The sequence below is a fragment of the Podarcis cretensis genome (genome assembly GCF_951804945.1).
Source record: "Podarcis cretensis genome assembly, chromosome: 5".
Taxonomy (NCBI): domain Eukaryota; kingdom Metazoa; phylum Chordata; class Lepidosauria; order Squamata; family Lacertidae; genus Podarcis; species Podarcis cretensis.
Genome location: NC_137174.1, coordinates 97,504,850 through 97,521,838, shown reverse-complemented (window position 1 = coordinate 97,521,838; position 16,989 = coordinate 97,504,850). Strand labels below are relative to the sequence as shown.

The window sequence follows — 16,989 nt, the reverse complement described above, 5'->3', positions numbered from 1 at the left end:
AAAGGAAGAGGGACGCTGTTCCAGGAATACTGCTCCACGCCACTCCCCACTGTCTCCTGCTCCCCTTGGTTTAATTACCACTAATGTAAACTGTGCTCCATAAAAACGGCTGGCACTCGGCCCCGAGAAGCCGAGCAGGACAAGTACCATAAATTCACTGCAAAGAGCAGAATGCAGTCTGGGTTCTCTGCTTTCTCTCTCTCTCTCTCTCTCTCTCTCTCTCTCTCTCTCTCTCGCCCCCCAGTCCCCGCCCCCCCCCCCTCCCGGCAATCCTTCCCTTTCCCCCTTCTTGGCTAAAAACGGTATTTGCTCAAGGGCAAAAGCTTTTTAAACAGGATCATAAATGCTTATTACACGGGCGATGTGCTCGGCTTGATGGGATTAGCTAGGGGGAGAAATTGATCACCAGGCCCTACGAGAGAGAAAGAGAGAGAGAGAGAGGAGGGACCACTGGAGGGAGGGAAGTGGGGGGGGGTGATTTCCCTGAGCTGCTCACCAGCGGGTGGACTGGCTTTTCTGCAAGCAAGGAGAGGGAGAGAAAGTCGGGGGGGGGGGAGTACCTCCGCCCCATCCATCTACCCATGCCCCCCCCAACCCCGCCAGCAATATTGCAGACAGCCCCAGGCAGGCGCACTCGCCTTGCAACATGCAACAATCAAATGCCAGGGGTCCTCTAAAGCACGTATTTTACCTGCACGGAAGACCCATATGAAGGGTGCAGGGGGGGTCAAGGGGAAGGCAGAGTTACAGGAGCAGGGGAAGAAGCCATATGGAGAGTCAAAGAGGAGGCTGAGAGTTGTTCTGGGCATCACAATTTAAGGAGGATGCTGAGAAGCTGGAAAGTGTGCAGAGGAGGGGGACCAAAATGATAGAGGGGCTGGAAACTAAGCCAGATGAGGAACCGTTGAAGGAACTGGGGGGTGTTTATCCTGGAAAAGAGCTGCATAAGGATTCTGGGACAAGGCCCTCTTTGACCCCAGAAAGCTGGCAACCGTCAGAAGAAGCAACAGAGCCTTTGCACCATGGTGCTGTTTTCCAAAAGGGGTGCCCTTCCCATATGAACTGACTGCGTGTGCCATAGCACATCTCCCTAGTGCCCTGCAAAACGCCACACCTCCAAGACAAACCTCCCGGTTTAAGAAGGCTTTTTGCACAAGCAAACAATGGTAATTCTGTTTAGAACTCCAGTTATTTTATTGGCTAGTGCATATGTTTGGTTTTACGACTGTGTTTAACGTTTGCACACGATTGCTATGGTACGTCTCTGCATTGATTTGTAGGCTGCTGGGAGAGCCCGTGAATTGAGAAAGGAGGGGCAGGATTTTCTATACATCCTCCTCTCTTTCCTCCAAATACCTTTCTCGAAACCGTTGCTCTACGAAGCAACTATGGGGAATCTCAGGCTTAGGGTCTGAACGAGGCCCTCGATGAGCTTCTACCTGGCCCTCGGGACACTCCTCTGGCCGCGCCCCTAACTACCTCTGCTTCATACTCCCCCTTGAATGTTGACAGTCCTTGCCAGGTAGAGGACAGTGAGGTGTGTTTTTGTGCAGAAACTAGGTAAAATTTACATATGCTGTCCCGCCCACTTTTGCCTCTGGCCCCACCCACCACCGACATGTGACATCATGTGACATCCCCCCCCCAAAAAAAAACGCCCAGAAGGAAGCACAACATCCAGGCTGAAAGAAGCTCCCCGCCCCAACTCAAGCAGCTAGTCCTCACACTTCACAGACTTGTCCACCAGATTCTCACTCGCTCTCAGCCTACGGGGCTCATGGTTGGTTTTCACACAAGGTGAATGTAATAATATAGTAATAATTTATTATTTGTACCGTGCCCATCTGACTGGGTTACCCTAGCCACTCTGGGAGGCTTCCAACATATATAAAAACATAATAAAACGCAAACATTAAAGTTTCCCCGTACAGGGCTACTTCCAGAGGTCTTCTAAAAGTCAAATTGTTGTTTATCTGTTTGACATCTGATGGGAGGGCATTCCACAGAGAAGGTGCCACTACCAAAAAGGCCCTCTGCCTGGTTCCCTGTAACCTGACTTCTCTCAGCGAGGGAACCACCAATTGGCCCTTGGCACTGGCCCTCATTGTTTGGGCTCAATGATTGGGGTGGAGACACTCTTTCAGGTACACAGTGGTACCTTGGGTTACAGATGCTTCACATTACAGACAGTTCAGGTTACAGACTCTGCTAACCCAGAAACAATATCTTGGGTTAAGAACTTTGCTTCAGGATGAGAATAGAAATTGCGCAGCGGCAGCAGCGGGAGGCCCCATTAGCTAAAGTGGTACCTCAGGTTAAGAACAGCGTCAGGTTAAGAACGGACCTCCAGAATGAATTAAGTTCTTAACCCGAGGTACCACTGTACTGGGCCAAAGCTGTTTAGGGCTTTAAAGGTCAGCACCAACATTTTGAATTGTGCTCAGAAATGGACCGGGAGCCAATGTAGGCCTTTCAGGACACGCGTAATATGATCCCGGCGCAACCCCCGACTCCTACACGCAAGAGCCCCACAAACCTGAAGTTTGGGGCAGACGCCCATTCGAGTGCAAGGCAGGCCAAATCCACGGTGGCATAGACCAGCAGGAAGAAGATGGTGACCACAGCGGCAATGGTGTTCAGCTTGCCAGAGAAGAGAACCAGCTGCAAGGGATGGAGAACAGAGAGGCGGTGAGAGACAGGCGACGGAAGACAGCAGACTCCAACAGCGCAGGTAAAATACAGGTGATGGGGGACTTTGCTTACTTAAAATCTTTATATACACCAGGTTCAATAATGGTGTGCAGAAGTGGCTTCCAAATTGGGTGGTATTTTCCCCCTGGGCGGGGTGGGATTTCGGGGGGGGGCAAGGGGGTTGCAGGGAGTTGCAAATGGTTATTAGACTCTGAATCAAGTTCATCCATTTTGTTGAATTAATTAAACTAAACAGTTTTAATTGGATTCTGAATGAATGTGCAATTAATTGCTACTGTTTTACTGGGTTATTATCTTCCTTAGTGGGTCATGCAGGCTGCTATTCTGCTATTTTTATAGGCAAGGGGGCGCTGAGTTTGTGGAATCGAGGGGGTAGTTGGCTCAGAAAAGTTTGGGAGCCACTGTTTTGTGGGAGTATGCTGTAATAATTATTATTATTATGGAAGGAACAATAGGAGGAACATTCGGACGGTAAAAGCTGTTTGACACTGGAACAGACTCCCTCTCCTTCCTTGGAGGTTTTTAAGTACACGTTGGATGGCCATCGGTCATGTATGATCTAGCTGAGATTCATGCACTGCAGGAATGATTCAATAATTAAGACACTGGACACAAAAGCAGCTTACTTGGGAAATAATTCAGCAGCCAAAACCTTCATGCAGACCCTCTCCCTCCCATCAAGTCACTCTACAAACAGCCGCACAAAATATTTCATATTATTTTTTTCCCCCTTGCCTTTCTTCCAATAATGAACAGGTGTGTCCGCGTGGATCCCAATTCTAAACAGGTCCTTTCTGCCCTTACTTTTGGCATTAATTTTTTTTAACAACATTATTTTCAAAAACCCATTATCTGCATGAAAATTCACATTTAAACACGCATTTTGCTTCATTCCTCTGCTTGGTCCAGGAACCCTGATGACCTCTGCAGGTGCTAGCTCCACTGCAGACGTCTGGATTATTATTATTATTATTATTATTATTATTATTATTATTATTATTATTACATTGCCCTTTACCCGGGGGTCTCAGGGCGATTCACAGAATAAAATCAAGATATAAAACCACAACATACCTAATCAAAATAAAAACAGCAGCCCAATACCCCCCCCAAAAAAAAAACACATTTTAAAAGGGCATGGGTTGTAAATCGGATCAACCAAATGCCTGGTTAAAGAAGAATGTTTTTGCCTGGCGCCTAAAGGTGTATAATGAAGGCGCCAGGCGAACTTCCCTGGGGAGAGTGTTCCAACAGACGAGAAGCCACTGCAGAGAAGGCCCTGTTCTCGAGTTGCCACCCTCTCTCCTCCCCCGCTTCAGCTTCTGCCTGTGATTCTGAGCTTCTCTCTGCCGCAGCCTCTTCCTGCTCACTAAACCCTGTTATCTCTTCAGCTTCCGACACCACCACCTCCTCCCCCCAATCTTCTCCATCCTCTCCCTGTGACCACTCAGTGTCACCCCACCACCAATCCCCAGGCTCTGAGTCTTCTTCCCTTGGGGGGGTTCCCCAGCTAGTTCCTCCCAGCATTCCTCTGCATTCAACCAGTCCGTGACACATATACATGTACCGCATTTTTCACTCTATAAGATGCACTTTCCCCCCTCCAAAAATCAAGGGGAAATGTGTGTGCGTCTTATGGAGCGAATGCAGGCTCCTTGGCTTCAGCAATAGCGACGCGAAGCCTCCGAAGTGCAGAGGGAGCGCTCCCACCGGGCTCCGGAGGCTTCGCCTTGCTTTCACTGAAGCCTGGAGAGCGCACCGACCCCTCTTGCTCTCCAGGCTTCAGGGATAGCTGCCTGAAACCTTCGGAGCGCAGTGGGAGCTCCCGCTGTGCTCCGGAGGCTTCGGGTTCCTTTTGCTGAAGCCGGGAGAGCTAGACTCTCCGGGCTTCAGCAGAGAGGGAGAGCTGCGCAGCGCCCCTTCAGCGAAGGGAGAGGAGAAATGGAAGGGGCTCCGTTTCTCCTGCCACTTCGCTGAAGGGGCGCTGAGCAGAGAGGGGGATAATTTTTTTTCTTGTTCTCCCCCTCTAAAACAAGGTGCGTCCTATAGAGCGAAAAATACGGTATGTCTGGCAGAGGTCACTGCAAGTCAGTGTAGACAACACTGAGCAAAATGGACCAGGTGCCTGGCTTGGAATCAGGCAGCCTCCTATGCAGGATATGGGAATGTGGATTTGACTCCCCCCCCCCCAACGCTGTGGTCCAAAGCAGCTCCGCTCAGGAGGGCCGTTCACAGAGCCTCTTTTAAACAGTCCTGGGGGGTGCATCAGGAAAACTACTGCAGGATCTTCCAGCAGTGATTTAGCACTGAGCTACAGCTGGTGAAGAGCAGAGTGCCCTATTGGGGGGGTGGGGTGGAGAGGACAAAAGCCCTTCCAGCAGAGCTCAAGGAGGAAAGAGGCAGAGTAAGCTGGCAGTGCAAATGTACCCTTAGTCATACTAGAGGAGGCTGCTGGAACATCAGGATGCTGGGACACACACAGAGAGAGAGAACACCTTGGTAACTGGCTGCGATATTGCTCACTACATCTGTGAGCAGGAAAAAGTTCCCGGAACAGAACAATGGCGGGGGGGGGGGGGTTTGGATGAGCAAGCACCTGAGGTTGAAGGCGCCCTTGTGCAATGCATCTGATCGCTTTGCAAATAAACAGGCAGGGCACCGAGCAACAAGAAGCAGCTCCCATCAGACTCCTCTCCCTTGACTGGCATCAGCCATTCCAGCAGGCTGCAGCAGTGGGAAATATGGGGAAAGTGGGGTAGGTTTGCGGGTATGGCAGAAGGAGATAGGATCTGCCCATGCGATGCCCACCTGGTGGAAACTCTAGCTCACATGGCCCTTAAATGTAAAACATTAGGAAGAACTTCCTGACAGTAAGAGCTGTTCGACAGTGGAATTTGCTGCCAAGGAGTGTGGTGGAGTCTCCTTCTTTGGAGGTCTTTAAGCAGAGGCTTGACAACCAGAATTCAGGGTCGGTCAGAGGTATGTGCCTATCTCTCCAGGCACCGGCTGAATTCTTTTGACCTCCCTCCGGCGACTCCCGGCAGGAGAAACACACGAGGTCCGTTCCGGCGATTTTCCTCAGGCTGTGAGAAAAACACACCAACTGCTTCTCCTCTTCCCTGCTCCCTGCATTTCCCCAGGGAGGGGAATCAGACTCAGACAGAAATGTACCTACATTGCTTTTATTCCTGTCTTTCACTTCAGTACAGAGAAAACATGTCTGCTCTCTTCAACAAACAGAGAGAAACTCTAAACTCCACCCATGTACATCCTGTACAGGTCATATGACACACACACTGAGCTAACATCCGGTGCTCAGTACAGAATGGACTGCCCCTTTGTTCCCATGGCAACAGTCACAAACATCCTGTCTGGCTTTGCAGCCACAAGCAGCTGACTGAGCTGCTGGGGCCTTTGCTTGCTGCAGCATTGCTGCTTTAGAATAACATACTCCCCCTAAAGCATCAATGCGTGCTGCGAGCAAAGCGTCATCCAGAGAAGAAAACAAACAGTTGTTATATGTGTAACACTCCCCTGTTGTTTCAGTTCCACCCTTGGAACTACCCGCCACTGGTTTTACCAATGTACCTCTCTGGTTGTGTGACTTCCAAGGAATGAGTGCTTCTGCATTACCTTGGTTAGCAACTTTCTGTTGTGCCTTTGTCTCTGACTCAGACACAGCTTCAATTTGACCTTGGTCGTTTACAACAGCAACACATGCAATAGCTTGGTTGGCAAACTCTTTTGAATACCTCTTTGGTGGTACACCCTTCGTTGCTCTCTCAGACCTACGTAAGAGGTGCTGCTCTTCTCTGCTTTCTGGTTCAGCCTCTGAACTCTCTGAAGAACCAGTACTAAGCTTAATCAGTGGTTCATCCTCCTCTTCTGAGGGTCTAGTCATTACGTGAGATTTCCTCTCAATGACTGTGACAACTGAGCTGTCTGAGCTATCGCTGTCATCATCAGTACTACTGAACTCAATAAGATCAAACTCATCATCATCACCATCAGAATCATCATCATCATCTCCTGTGGGAAATGTGTGAACAATCACTCGCTCCTGTTCAGGAGCACTCTCTAGAAATTTTGTGAGAATCACCTTACCAGATTCAGACAAAATTACTCTGTAGAGACCCTTTTCATAACCCACAAAAATGCCTCTGGCATTCTTTACTCCACCTGGAGCTTCTGTCCTCACATGAGACCCAAAAACCTTGAAATGGGCAACAGAAGGTTTTCTGTGGAACAGTTTCTCAAAAGGAGAACATTCCAAGTCTTTTGAAACCTTTCTCAACCACGTGTAACAATATGACATTAGTGACTCAGCCCAGTACTCATGTGGCAGATGTGAACTAAGCAATTGCGCATGCATTCCCTTTTGCAATTCTTTGTTCACCCTAACACAGACACATCTGTTCCAAGCTTCTTCGGAAGCTGCAATTTGGTGTCTTATCCCTTTCTTCTTCAGGAACCTCTGGAAATCCTGTAAGAGAAAAATTGGCTTCTCATCTGTGCAAAGACAATCTATGTCAGCATCATGCATATTTTTAACCTTATCACAAAACTCTTTAAACCTTTCTAAGGCTTCTTTCGGTCTCTCCAAAAGATAAATCCAGACAAAACCTGTGAAAGAATCAACACATATTAGGTAATACTTTGCATTGCCTCTAGATGGTGCTAAAGGACCAATCACATCAGCATACACCCGCTGAAACGCCCTGTCGACCCTCGAGGTGACCTGCTTGGCGTTCTTCTTGGCTACACCTGCAAAAGAAATCATGTTAGAATCACAAGAATTACATTCCATGTAATCACTTTGATCAAAAGTCAACAAATACAGTCCATCTTTCTCTTTGGCAGAAAGATACAACTCTCCATCTTTGTAGATCTCGCAGTGTTGATCATCATAGGACAGTTTTAGTCCCTTCTTGGCAATCTGCGAAACGCTGAGCAGATTGTACTTCAACTCTGGAACCAAATAAACATTGTTTATAGTCAAGTTCAGACTTTTAAGATACACAGTCCCAATTCCGGTGGCTTCCAGCTCTTGACCGTTGGCTTGTTGTACAACGAAGCTTTGCTTCTTAAACGACGAAAACAAATCCCTGCGATGGGTCATGTGAACCGTCGCTCCCGTGTCTAAAACGAAGGAATTCCCCACTTGTGGTGTGGCTTTTAGGGACATCAAAGCCTTTGCAGGCTTCGCCTGTGACTTGGCATGACTTCTGCCTGACGCCTCAGACTTCGTGGAGCTTCCCTTGGCTCCTTTGTTCTGACGTGGCTTCCTGCAGTACCGCTGAAGATGCCCAGTCTGCCCACAATTGTGGCATCGGACAACGTTCAAAGCTACGGCGTCTCCTCCAGTAGCTACAGCAGTGGGGGTGTCAGAACTCCGTTCTTCCCTCCCCCTGTCCTTCACCTCCAGGGCGGCAAGTCTGTCATGTTCGTTCAGGACCACGGCAAAGACCCTGTCCGACGTTAGATCTTGCGCTGGGAGGGACCCCAGCTGACTGGCAACGGTTTTGTAAGTCCGATTCAGGCTGTTTATCACCATGAAGCAAAACACTTCCTCCTGCAGACGGAAATTGCGTTCCACCATCTGCTGACGCAGAAATTTCATTTCCGTCAGGTGCGCTTGAACATCTCCATCAGGCGCAAGCCTCAGGTTAGTCAGCTTTTCAAAATACAGCAACGCTGAAGAACCTGCATCTCTCTGATGTGTCCTTCTCAGCGTGTCCCAAACATCTTTCGCGTGCGGTAAATCTTGTATATGAATAAGCTGAGAGTCTGACACGCACAGAATTATAGCAGTTCTGGCCTTCACATCCTGTGACTCCCAAACAGGCGTTGGTGCTGCAGGGATGGGGTTCTCAATCACCCCAAACAGTCTCTGATTCTGCAGCAAGGCCTTCATCTTAATAGACCAAGATGCATAATTGTCACTGGTCAAAAGGGGTGGAGAAGGCAGGCCTCCCCCTTTCTTGGCATCCATTTTGAGTCCTTGCATTGACTCTCAAACACAAGCCTCTAAAATCCAATAGCTGGCTTGTTTACACTCTGTGCACCTGGCAGCAATAACACTGGCCGCTTGGAAAGTCCCCTTTCACAGTTCCTTTGTAAGGGCCTAGTCTAAACACGAGCTGTTTTAGCCTCTCTGGGCATAGCCTGACTTCCAGCCCTTATCTTGAAACTGGCCTGCGTTGCTAAGCAACCACATTCCTTTCCTTGTACAGGAAAAACCACAGGAATGTTTGGAATGCAGACTCTTCTCTCTCGGAGCTGTTTTTCCCAAACGTTGCTCCCATGAAGCAGAGAATTAATCCATCTGCATTCACACTCTTAAGCCCGAAAATCTCATACCTGGGCTCCGTAGCTTGGCTTTCAGCTTCCTCTGGTCAGCTTCTAGCTGCAGAGAATCAGCCTCCATCTCAGGCTTCCATGGAGAGGGATGAATACAGTCTCCTTGATGCAGAGGTCGATGGATCGAAACCATCCTCTGCTACCAATGTCAGAATTCAGGGTCGGTCAGAGGTATGTGCCTATCTCTCCAGGCACCGGCTGAATTCTTTTGACCTCCCTCCGGCGACTCCCGGCAGGAGAAACACACGAGGTCCGTTCCGGCGATTTTCCTCAGGCTGTGAGAAAAACACACCAACTGCTTCTCCTCTTCCCTGCTCCCTGCATTTCCCCAGGGAGGGGAATCAGACTCAGACAGAAATGTACCTACATTGCTTTTATTCCTGTCTTTCACTTCAGTACAGAGAAAACATGTCTGCTCTCTTCAACAAACAGAGAGAAACTCTAAACTCCACCCATGTACATCCTGTACAGGTCATATGACACACACACTGAGCTAACATCCGGTGCTCAGTACAGAATGGACTGCCCCTTTGTTCCCATGGCAACAGTCACAAACATCCTGTCTGGCTTTGCAGCCACAAGCAGCTGACTGAGCTGCTGGGGCCTTTGCTTGCTGCAGCATTGCTGCTTTAGAATAACACTCTGATGGTGTTTCCTGCTTGGCAGGGGGTTGGACTCGATGGCCCTTGTGGTCTCTTCCAACTCTATGATTCTATGATTCTATGATTCTAGTTCACATGGCCCTTAAATGCAAAATGTATGATGATCTCTGCCAACAATTTCCAGACCATCTATGTATTCCAACATGGAAACCAGAGGCTGAGGTCATGCACTTCTTATTACAAGGGAGAGACCAGGAGCTCACCAAGACAGTAGCTAAGTTCCTCTATTTGATTTTTTGTCACCGAAGTATGCTGCAGGATCCTGCCCTTGCTGGAAACCCAGAGAGATGAAACAGATTGCTCACCTCTTCTTCCCTTTGGCAAATGACTGTACTGTTGAAATGGTGACGAGATCGCACTGGCCTATTTATTCTGTTTCTATTATGTGATGCCAATGAAGGTTGCTTGACTAAAAAAATATATGGGGAAAGTGGAGCTCATTTCCTCATGTTCCCAAACTGCTTCCATTACAGCCACTGATTATGTGAACTACTCTTTCATATTAACAATCGGTGCCTGGGTTAGTGTGATGGCCTGGGATTCGGACTCAGATGCTGAAACTGAAGAATCCCAGCCTGCACAGGATTCCCCACCTCTAGAACCAGCTGAGCTGGGGCTGGGGCATGAGCCTGAAGGGTCCTCACCTGTGCTGGGTCCTCAGGTGCAGGCATCAGCTGAGTCTGCTCTGGCTCCTGAGGTGATGGAGGACCCATTGCCTGCAGGTGCTCCACTCTCGGCCCCATCAGGGGAAGCTGAGGTTGCCTCTGGGTCCGGTCACCCTCCAGCCTCTCCTGAGCTGCAGAGGCTCAGGGCAGAGAGGCGGAGGAAACTAAGTTCCCACAGGAGGAGTGCTCGCCTCCAGGCCAGGAGAGGCGAGTCACCTGTGGACTGGGGCTGCCCTATGCCTTGGGGCAGATAAAAGCCGGCCGGCCCCAGTCCCAAGTTGCGGGAGCAATGTTGTTGGTTGCTAGTTCCTGCCTGAACACTGTCCTGCTTTTCTGCCAGAGCTCCTGACCTGCCCTGGCTCCCTGATTGCATGCCTGTCCCTGCCCTGCACCCAGCTTCAGCTACTACGGACTGCCTCCACCTTTGACCACGGACCGGACTTGGACCTCGCCTCTTGGGTAACCCACAGAACCAGCACAGTTTGCTTTTCCCTCTTGCCTCGCTGATGTGGTCTGAAGGAAAGCAGAGCAATGTGTTTGGCACCAGCTTGGCTGCAGGAGCTGCTAGGAGGAGACCTTCCCCTCCAACAGGATACCAGCTAGAAAGCGCTCCGTTTACCCAGCCCACAACAGGATCTCAGATGGCAACCACTCAGAAAGGTCCCTGTGAGCTCCTGCCAGGATATTTTGAGTTGGACTCAGTGCTAAGAGAAACAGCTGTAATATCAGCAGTGGAGAATCCTAGGGTCAATTCCTGGCAGCGTCTGGGAACGTCCTCTTCTCTAAAAACCTGGAAAGCCACTGCCAGTCAGTGTAGGCAGCACTGAGCTGGCTAGGACAGAGGTCTGACTGCATCAGGCAGCTCCCAAATCCTTGCAAATCCATGCTCATCCCTAAAATCCTCTCCCCAGCCTTGCTAGACAAGATGCTTTCAACAGGGGGTGCCAGAGATTGCACATGTGCCCTCCCCACTAAGAGGTGGCCCCCTCCCTGCTGCCCTGGACTCCCGCAGCCCCCCTCCCGCTGGCAAGGAGTGCAGCCGACCTGCCATCATTGCTTGGGAGGGGGGGGAGCCAGGGAAGAGGCTGAGTTTATGCAGACCATCTAAGCAATTGGGGATTTTCAGCTGGTTGCGAGTTAATAGTGTGCACCGAGTGGAGATCGTGCCTGGCCGCTGTAATGCAGCCTCCCCCTCCCGCCCCCCCTCCCCTGGCACTTGCCTTTGATTTATAATTCATTTAGCTGCTCATCAAGGTAAAAGAGCCACTCTGATAGGTAGCGTGCCCCTGCCCTGAGGGGGGGGGGGACACTGTGTGACTGCAGGGGGAGGGGGACCAAAGGGGAAGGGGAGGTCGGGACAAGGCTAGGCCAGGGACACGATCACTGCCTGCTAGGGGGTCCTCGAAGAGATCAAGGCTGTGGTATCACAGCTCCAAGAAAGGCCAAATAGAAACAGTCTTTTTTCAAGCTGGGGGGGGGGGGGCTTAAAAAAAACCTGGATGCTGGATCAGGCCAAAGAACTAGCTCAAGGGCCCGGGGGCTGGATACGGCCCAATTGCCTTCTAAATCCGGCCCGCAGACGGTCCGGGAATCAGTGTGTTTTTACATGAGTAGAATGTGTCTTTTTATTTTAAATGCATCTCTGGGTTATTTGTGGGGCTTAGGAATCCCTTCATATATATTTTTCAACATATAGTCCGGCCCCCCACAAGGTCTGAGGGACAGTGGACCAGCCGCCTGCTGAAAAAGTTTGCTGACCCCTGAGAGGTGATAGGATATCAGAAGACCTGTCACATGGAAGGCGGAGAAAGCTTGTTTTCTGCTGCTCTGGAGGACCTGAACCAAAAGATTCAAATGACAAAGAACAGAGATTCTGAGTAAACATTAGGGAGAATATTCTGACAGTTAAGAGATAGCAGATTCTCTCTTTCCTGAAATTGAAAAGATGACCTGAGGGTCATCTAGTCCAACGCCCTGCAAGGCAGGAATCTTCTTGCCCAACCCGGGACTTGAACCCACAGCCCTGAGATTAAGAGCTTTGTGCTCTACCAACTGAGCCATCCCAGCTGTTTGGCTTGATTGGCCATGACAATTTACACCTCCCCTCTTCAGTCCTGGCACTAAAGATCCCACATCAACTCCCTGGCTTCTCCAGGGAAAAGGGTCTTGGGTAGCAGGGAATGATGGAAGTTGTAGTCCAAAACGCTTGGAAGGCCAAAAACAGACTCCCATGATGATCTTGAGCCAGTTGCCCCCTCCCCTTTCTGCCTAACCTACCTCGCAGGGTTATTGTGGGAGACAATGGCTGTCACCCTCAGCTCATTGGAGCGTGACATAAAAACTGCTAATCATAACAGCAATGATGAATAAACCAATATATTGTGGTGTTCCCTCCCAAGATAGGGTTAGCTGTCAGCTCGCTCTCTTTTAAAGCTTTTGTTCATACCTTTTTAAAATACATGTATATATATCACCCAGTTGTTTTTCTTCTCTTCTAGCTGATTACGTTGGTGGTGGGTTTTTTAAAACTGTTTTCCGTTTTATTGTCTTTTTAATTGCATGGTCTTTTTGTGTTTTCATGCAAGTGAGTTCAGCTTTTTAGGACTGAAACAGAGCATATACAGTGGTGCCCCGCAAGACGAACGCCTCGCAAGACGGAAAACCCGCTAGACGAAAGGGTTTTCCGTTTTGGAGGCGCTTTGCAAAACGAATTTCCCTATGGGCTTGCTTCGCAAGACGAAAATGTATTGCGAGTTCCTGCGGGTTTTTTTTTCCTTTTTGCCCCCTTTTTCTAAGCCGCTAAGCCGCTTATCAGCTGATCGCTAAGCCGCTAAAAGCCGCTAAGCCGCTAATAGCGCTAATCCGCTAAGCCATCAATGGGCTTGCTTCGCAAGACGAAAAACCGCTAGACGAAGAGAATCGCGGAACGGATTCTTTTCGTCTTGCGAGGCACCACTGTAAACGCTTTCATACAACAAAGTAGAAAGTGTTGGAAAAGGTCCAGGAAAGAGCAGCTGGAATGATCAAGGGGACGGAGAGGCACCCCCAGTGAGGAAAGGTTGCAGCATTTGGGACTTAGTTTAGAGAAAAGGCAAACACATTCCAAGCACAATTCAAAGTGTTGGTGCTGACCTATAAAGCCCTAAATGGCCTCGGTCCAGTATACCTGAAGGAGCGTCTCCACCCCCATCGTTCTGCCCTGACACTGAGGTGACACTCCAAGGGCCTTCTGGCGGCTCCCTCACTGCAAGAAGCCAAGTTACAGGGAACCAGGCAGAGGGCCTTCTCGGTGGTGGCACCCGCCCTGTGGAACACCATCCCACCAGATGTCAAAGAGAAAAACAACTACCAGACTTTTAGAAGACATCTGAAGGCAGCCCTGTTTAGGGAAGCTTTTAATGTTTAATAGGTTATTATATTTTAATATTCTGTTGGAAGCTGCCCAGAGTGGCTGGGGAAACCCAGCCAGATGGGTGGGGTATAAATAATAAATTGTTGTTGTTGTTGCTGTTGTTGTTATAGGAGTTTATAAAATTATGCATGGTTATGGGGAAAGAGGATTGAGGAAATGCACAGTTGAACTATGGAACTTGCTCACTACGGAGGAAGCAGTGCTAGCGACCAACTAGGATGGCTTTAAAAAAGGATTGGGCAAATTCATGGAGTCCCACTCGCTTCTGCCTTGCTCAGAAGCAAGCTGGAATCCTGTGTCCAGTTCTGGGCACCTCCATTTAAGAAGGATGTTGACAAGCTGGAAGGTGTGCACAGGAGGGCGACCAAGATGATCAAGGGTCTGGAAACCAAGCCTGATGAGGAACGGTTGAAGGAGTTGGATATGTTTAGCCTGGGAAATAGGAGACTGAGAGGAGATATGAGAGCCATCTTCAAATATCTCAAGGGTTGGTTGTCCTACGGAGGATAGAGCAAGCTTGCTTTCCACTCCAGACCCAAGCCAACAGATTCATGTGACAAGAAAGGAGATTCCGACTAAACAACAGGAATAACTTTCTGGTGGTAAGAGCTGTTTGACAGAGGAACGGTCTCCCTCGGGAGATGGTGGACTCTCCTTCCTTGGAGGTTTTTAAGCAGAGATGGATGGCCATCTGCCATGGATGCTTAAGTTGAGATTCCTGCATTGCAGAGGGGTTGGACTAGATGACCCTTGGGAACCTTCCAATTCCATGATTCTATGACAAGACAGTGTCCTTGCTCTCCCACCCAATTACGGGCATGCAGGAAACAAGAACCTGGTTCTCAGGTGCCCAAAATGGCCTCCTCTGTGGGAAGCTCCCCTACCTGGAATCAACCAATGCTGTGCTGTGCCACTGATCCCAGGTAGGGTGCAGTGGGGGAAAGATTAAGAAACAGGGCCTCAAAACGTATGTTCTGGTTTCAAAAAATGGGACCTGGGCCTAAGAAGCTTGCAGACTTCTGAGTTGATGGTCATTGCTGTTCTCCAGCTCGAAGAAATCCAAGCACCATTCAAGCTCCACCATGTAGTAAGCCCTGCCTCTCCGCGCCCCCCCCCCCAAACCCTCAAGTCTTTTGCACAGCGAGCGATGCCGCATCTGTCGCCAGCCATTGAATCTGATCCATGGTGACTTCAATTGGGCTTGAAGCACCTAATGGCTCCCTCCCCTTTTGTGAGTGCACTGCAATGTTCTTTTCCGGCTAATGGGGCAATTTTTTTTGCATTACATGTATTTGTCCAATTTGGCGGAGCAGCGCACGCCTGTGCGGCCGAGGGAGCCGGGGGGGGGGGGGGAGAGAGATAGACGGCAGCTCCGGCAGATTAAGCTGATGGGAATCTCGGGGGGGGGGGGCTCGCTGCAATCCTTCTCTCGGAGGCGGAGAGGGGGCATCTCGCTTTGATAGGTTTGCATGCGGCATTGGAACAATTGTTTAATGCACCTGGGACAATTCCGACGGAGCCCTGATAGGGATCTCATGTCCGGCGTGCGCCAACTCACTTCACTGCCTCCTTCCGCACCCCCTCCATGGCCAAGCCCCCTCCCTCCCACCCCTCCCAGCTTCTCCCCCAGGCCTGCAACAGCTGCCCAAAGCTTGCCACGTTCTGGGGCAGAGGTGGCATAGGGCCTACAGCAGCCTCCCCCAAGCTGGTGCCCTCTGTCGTGGCCAGGATCTGGACCTACGAGGCAAGACTTGGAGAAGAGGCGTAGTTCAGCAGTAACACATCTGGCTTGCAAGCAGAAGGTCCCAGGTTCAGTTCCCCAGTAGCAACACCAGGAAGGTCTGAGAATGCCCCTGGGCCAAGACCCCTGGAGACCTGCTGACAGTCAGCATAGACAGTCCTGAGCTAAGTGGAATGGAGGTACGGTTTGGGATAAGAGGCTGCTTCCTGTGTTCCTCTGTGAGACCTGGTTCAGCTGACTGAAAGGATGGCTCAGTCAGTAGAGCATGAGACTCTTTAATCCCAGGATTGTGGGTTTGAGAACCACGTTGGGCATAAGATACCTGGGGTCCCTTCCAGAACTACAGTTCTATGGTTCTACGGCTCAGAACCAGCCAGTACACATCTCCCCCGACTCAGCTTCCATATTTCCCCAGGTTACTGCCCTCTCTGCCTAACCAAACCACAACATCGCTGAGACTTGGATTCACTATCTGGTAACATTTGCCCTGAAATCTGCTTCTCCCTTCACAGAAAGCCTATTTCACGCAGTGTTACCTCTCCCCAACCCAGCCACAGTTCCAATTTTACCATCTGAGAGGGGTCTGTCCATTTTGTAGGAGGCCTTGATGGGAAAGGGATTCATTTCCTTCCCACCCCCCAGGGCTATCTTAGCAGCTCCCACCCTGCCCCTACTGCTATTTGTTGCAACAGCTTCTGAAGTTTCTAGCCCTCATGCTGAATGCTCCACGTGCCTCCTGTCACGCCTTGAGGCACAAGATAGCCTCCTCAGCACACTCTTGTTCATCAACATAGTTTCTTTGCCTCTCCTTCAAGACTTGCTTCTTTGCTGGGGTTCAGATCCAAAAGAGAAAAGGTTCTGGGACTCAAACTGCTCTTAACAGCAAGCCCAGCTGCCTAAACCTCAGTTGCATTTGAGTGCACACTGGTTTCATGCAGCAACGGAGGACATGCACTCTGCACATTCTCCAGCGGCATTCTTCTTCCTGCATCTGAGGCCTGTTCCCAATGAATGCATCACCCCAGTAAGCCAGTCCTCGGCCAGCCTTGCCTGCGGCTCCACGGATACCAGACGCGCTCCTTGCCCTCCCTCAGCTACACATTTGCTCAGATCCGCATCTCCCGTCTCGCCCATCTAATGCATTTATTCATCTGCACATTTAGAAAAAGAATCCTAACCAGCCTTTTGAACAAAGTGCCCCCCAAAGGCAGCTAATGACAACATAAAACAGATGCCGATAAGGAGGAAAACCTAAGCATTATTTTACAGGAAAGGACACCGTCACCATCTGAACCGTAACGAGAAATGATCGGCAGGAATCAACGAACTTCAACGTAAGATCATAAGGCAAGCCCTCCCGCCTGGATTAGGCCAATGCCCTTAGATGTTACCCGCTGCTTTGGAAATGACTGGCAGAATCCGAGACCAGGGAGAAGA

General features: G+C 49.9%; 1 protein-coding gene across 1 annotated transcript in view; it reads right to left on the bottom strand.

Annotated features, from left to right (window-relative positions):
* Positions 1-16,989, bottom strand: part of LOC307216925 (solute carrier family 12 member 9-like) — a 95,817-nt gene that overhangs the window by 39,097 nt on the left and 39,731 nt on the right. Inside the window, exon 9 of the mRNA XM_079977750.1 lies at positions 2,537-2,661. Coding sequence (XP_079833876.1) covers positions 2,537-2,661 — 125 coding nt within the window. The remainder of the gene's footprint in view (positions 1-2,536; positions 2,662-16,989) is intronic.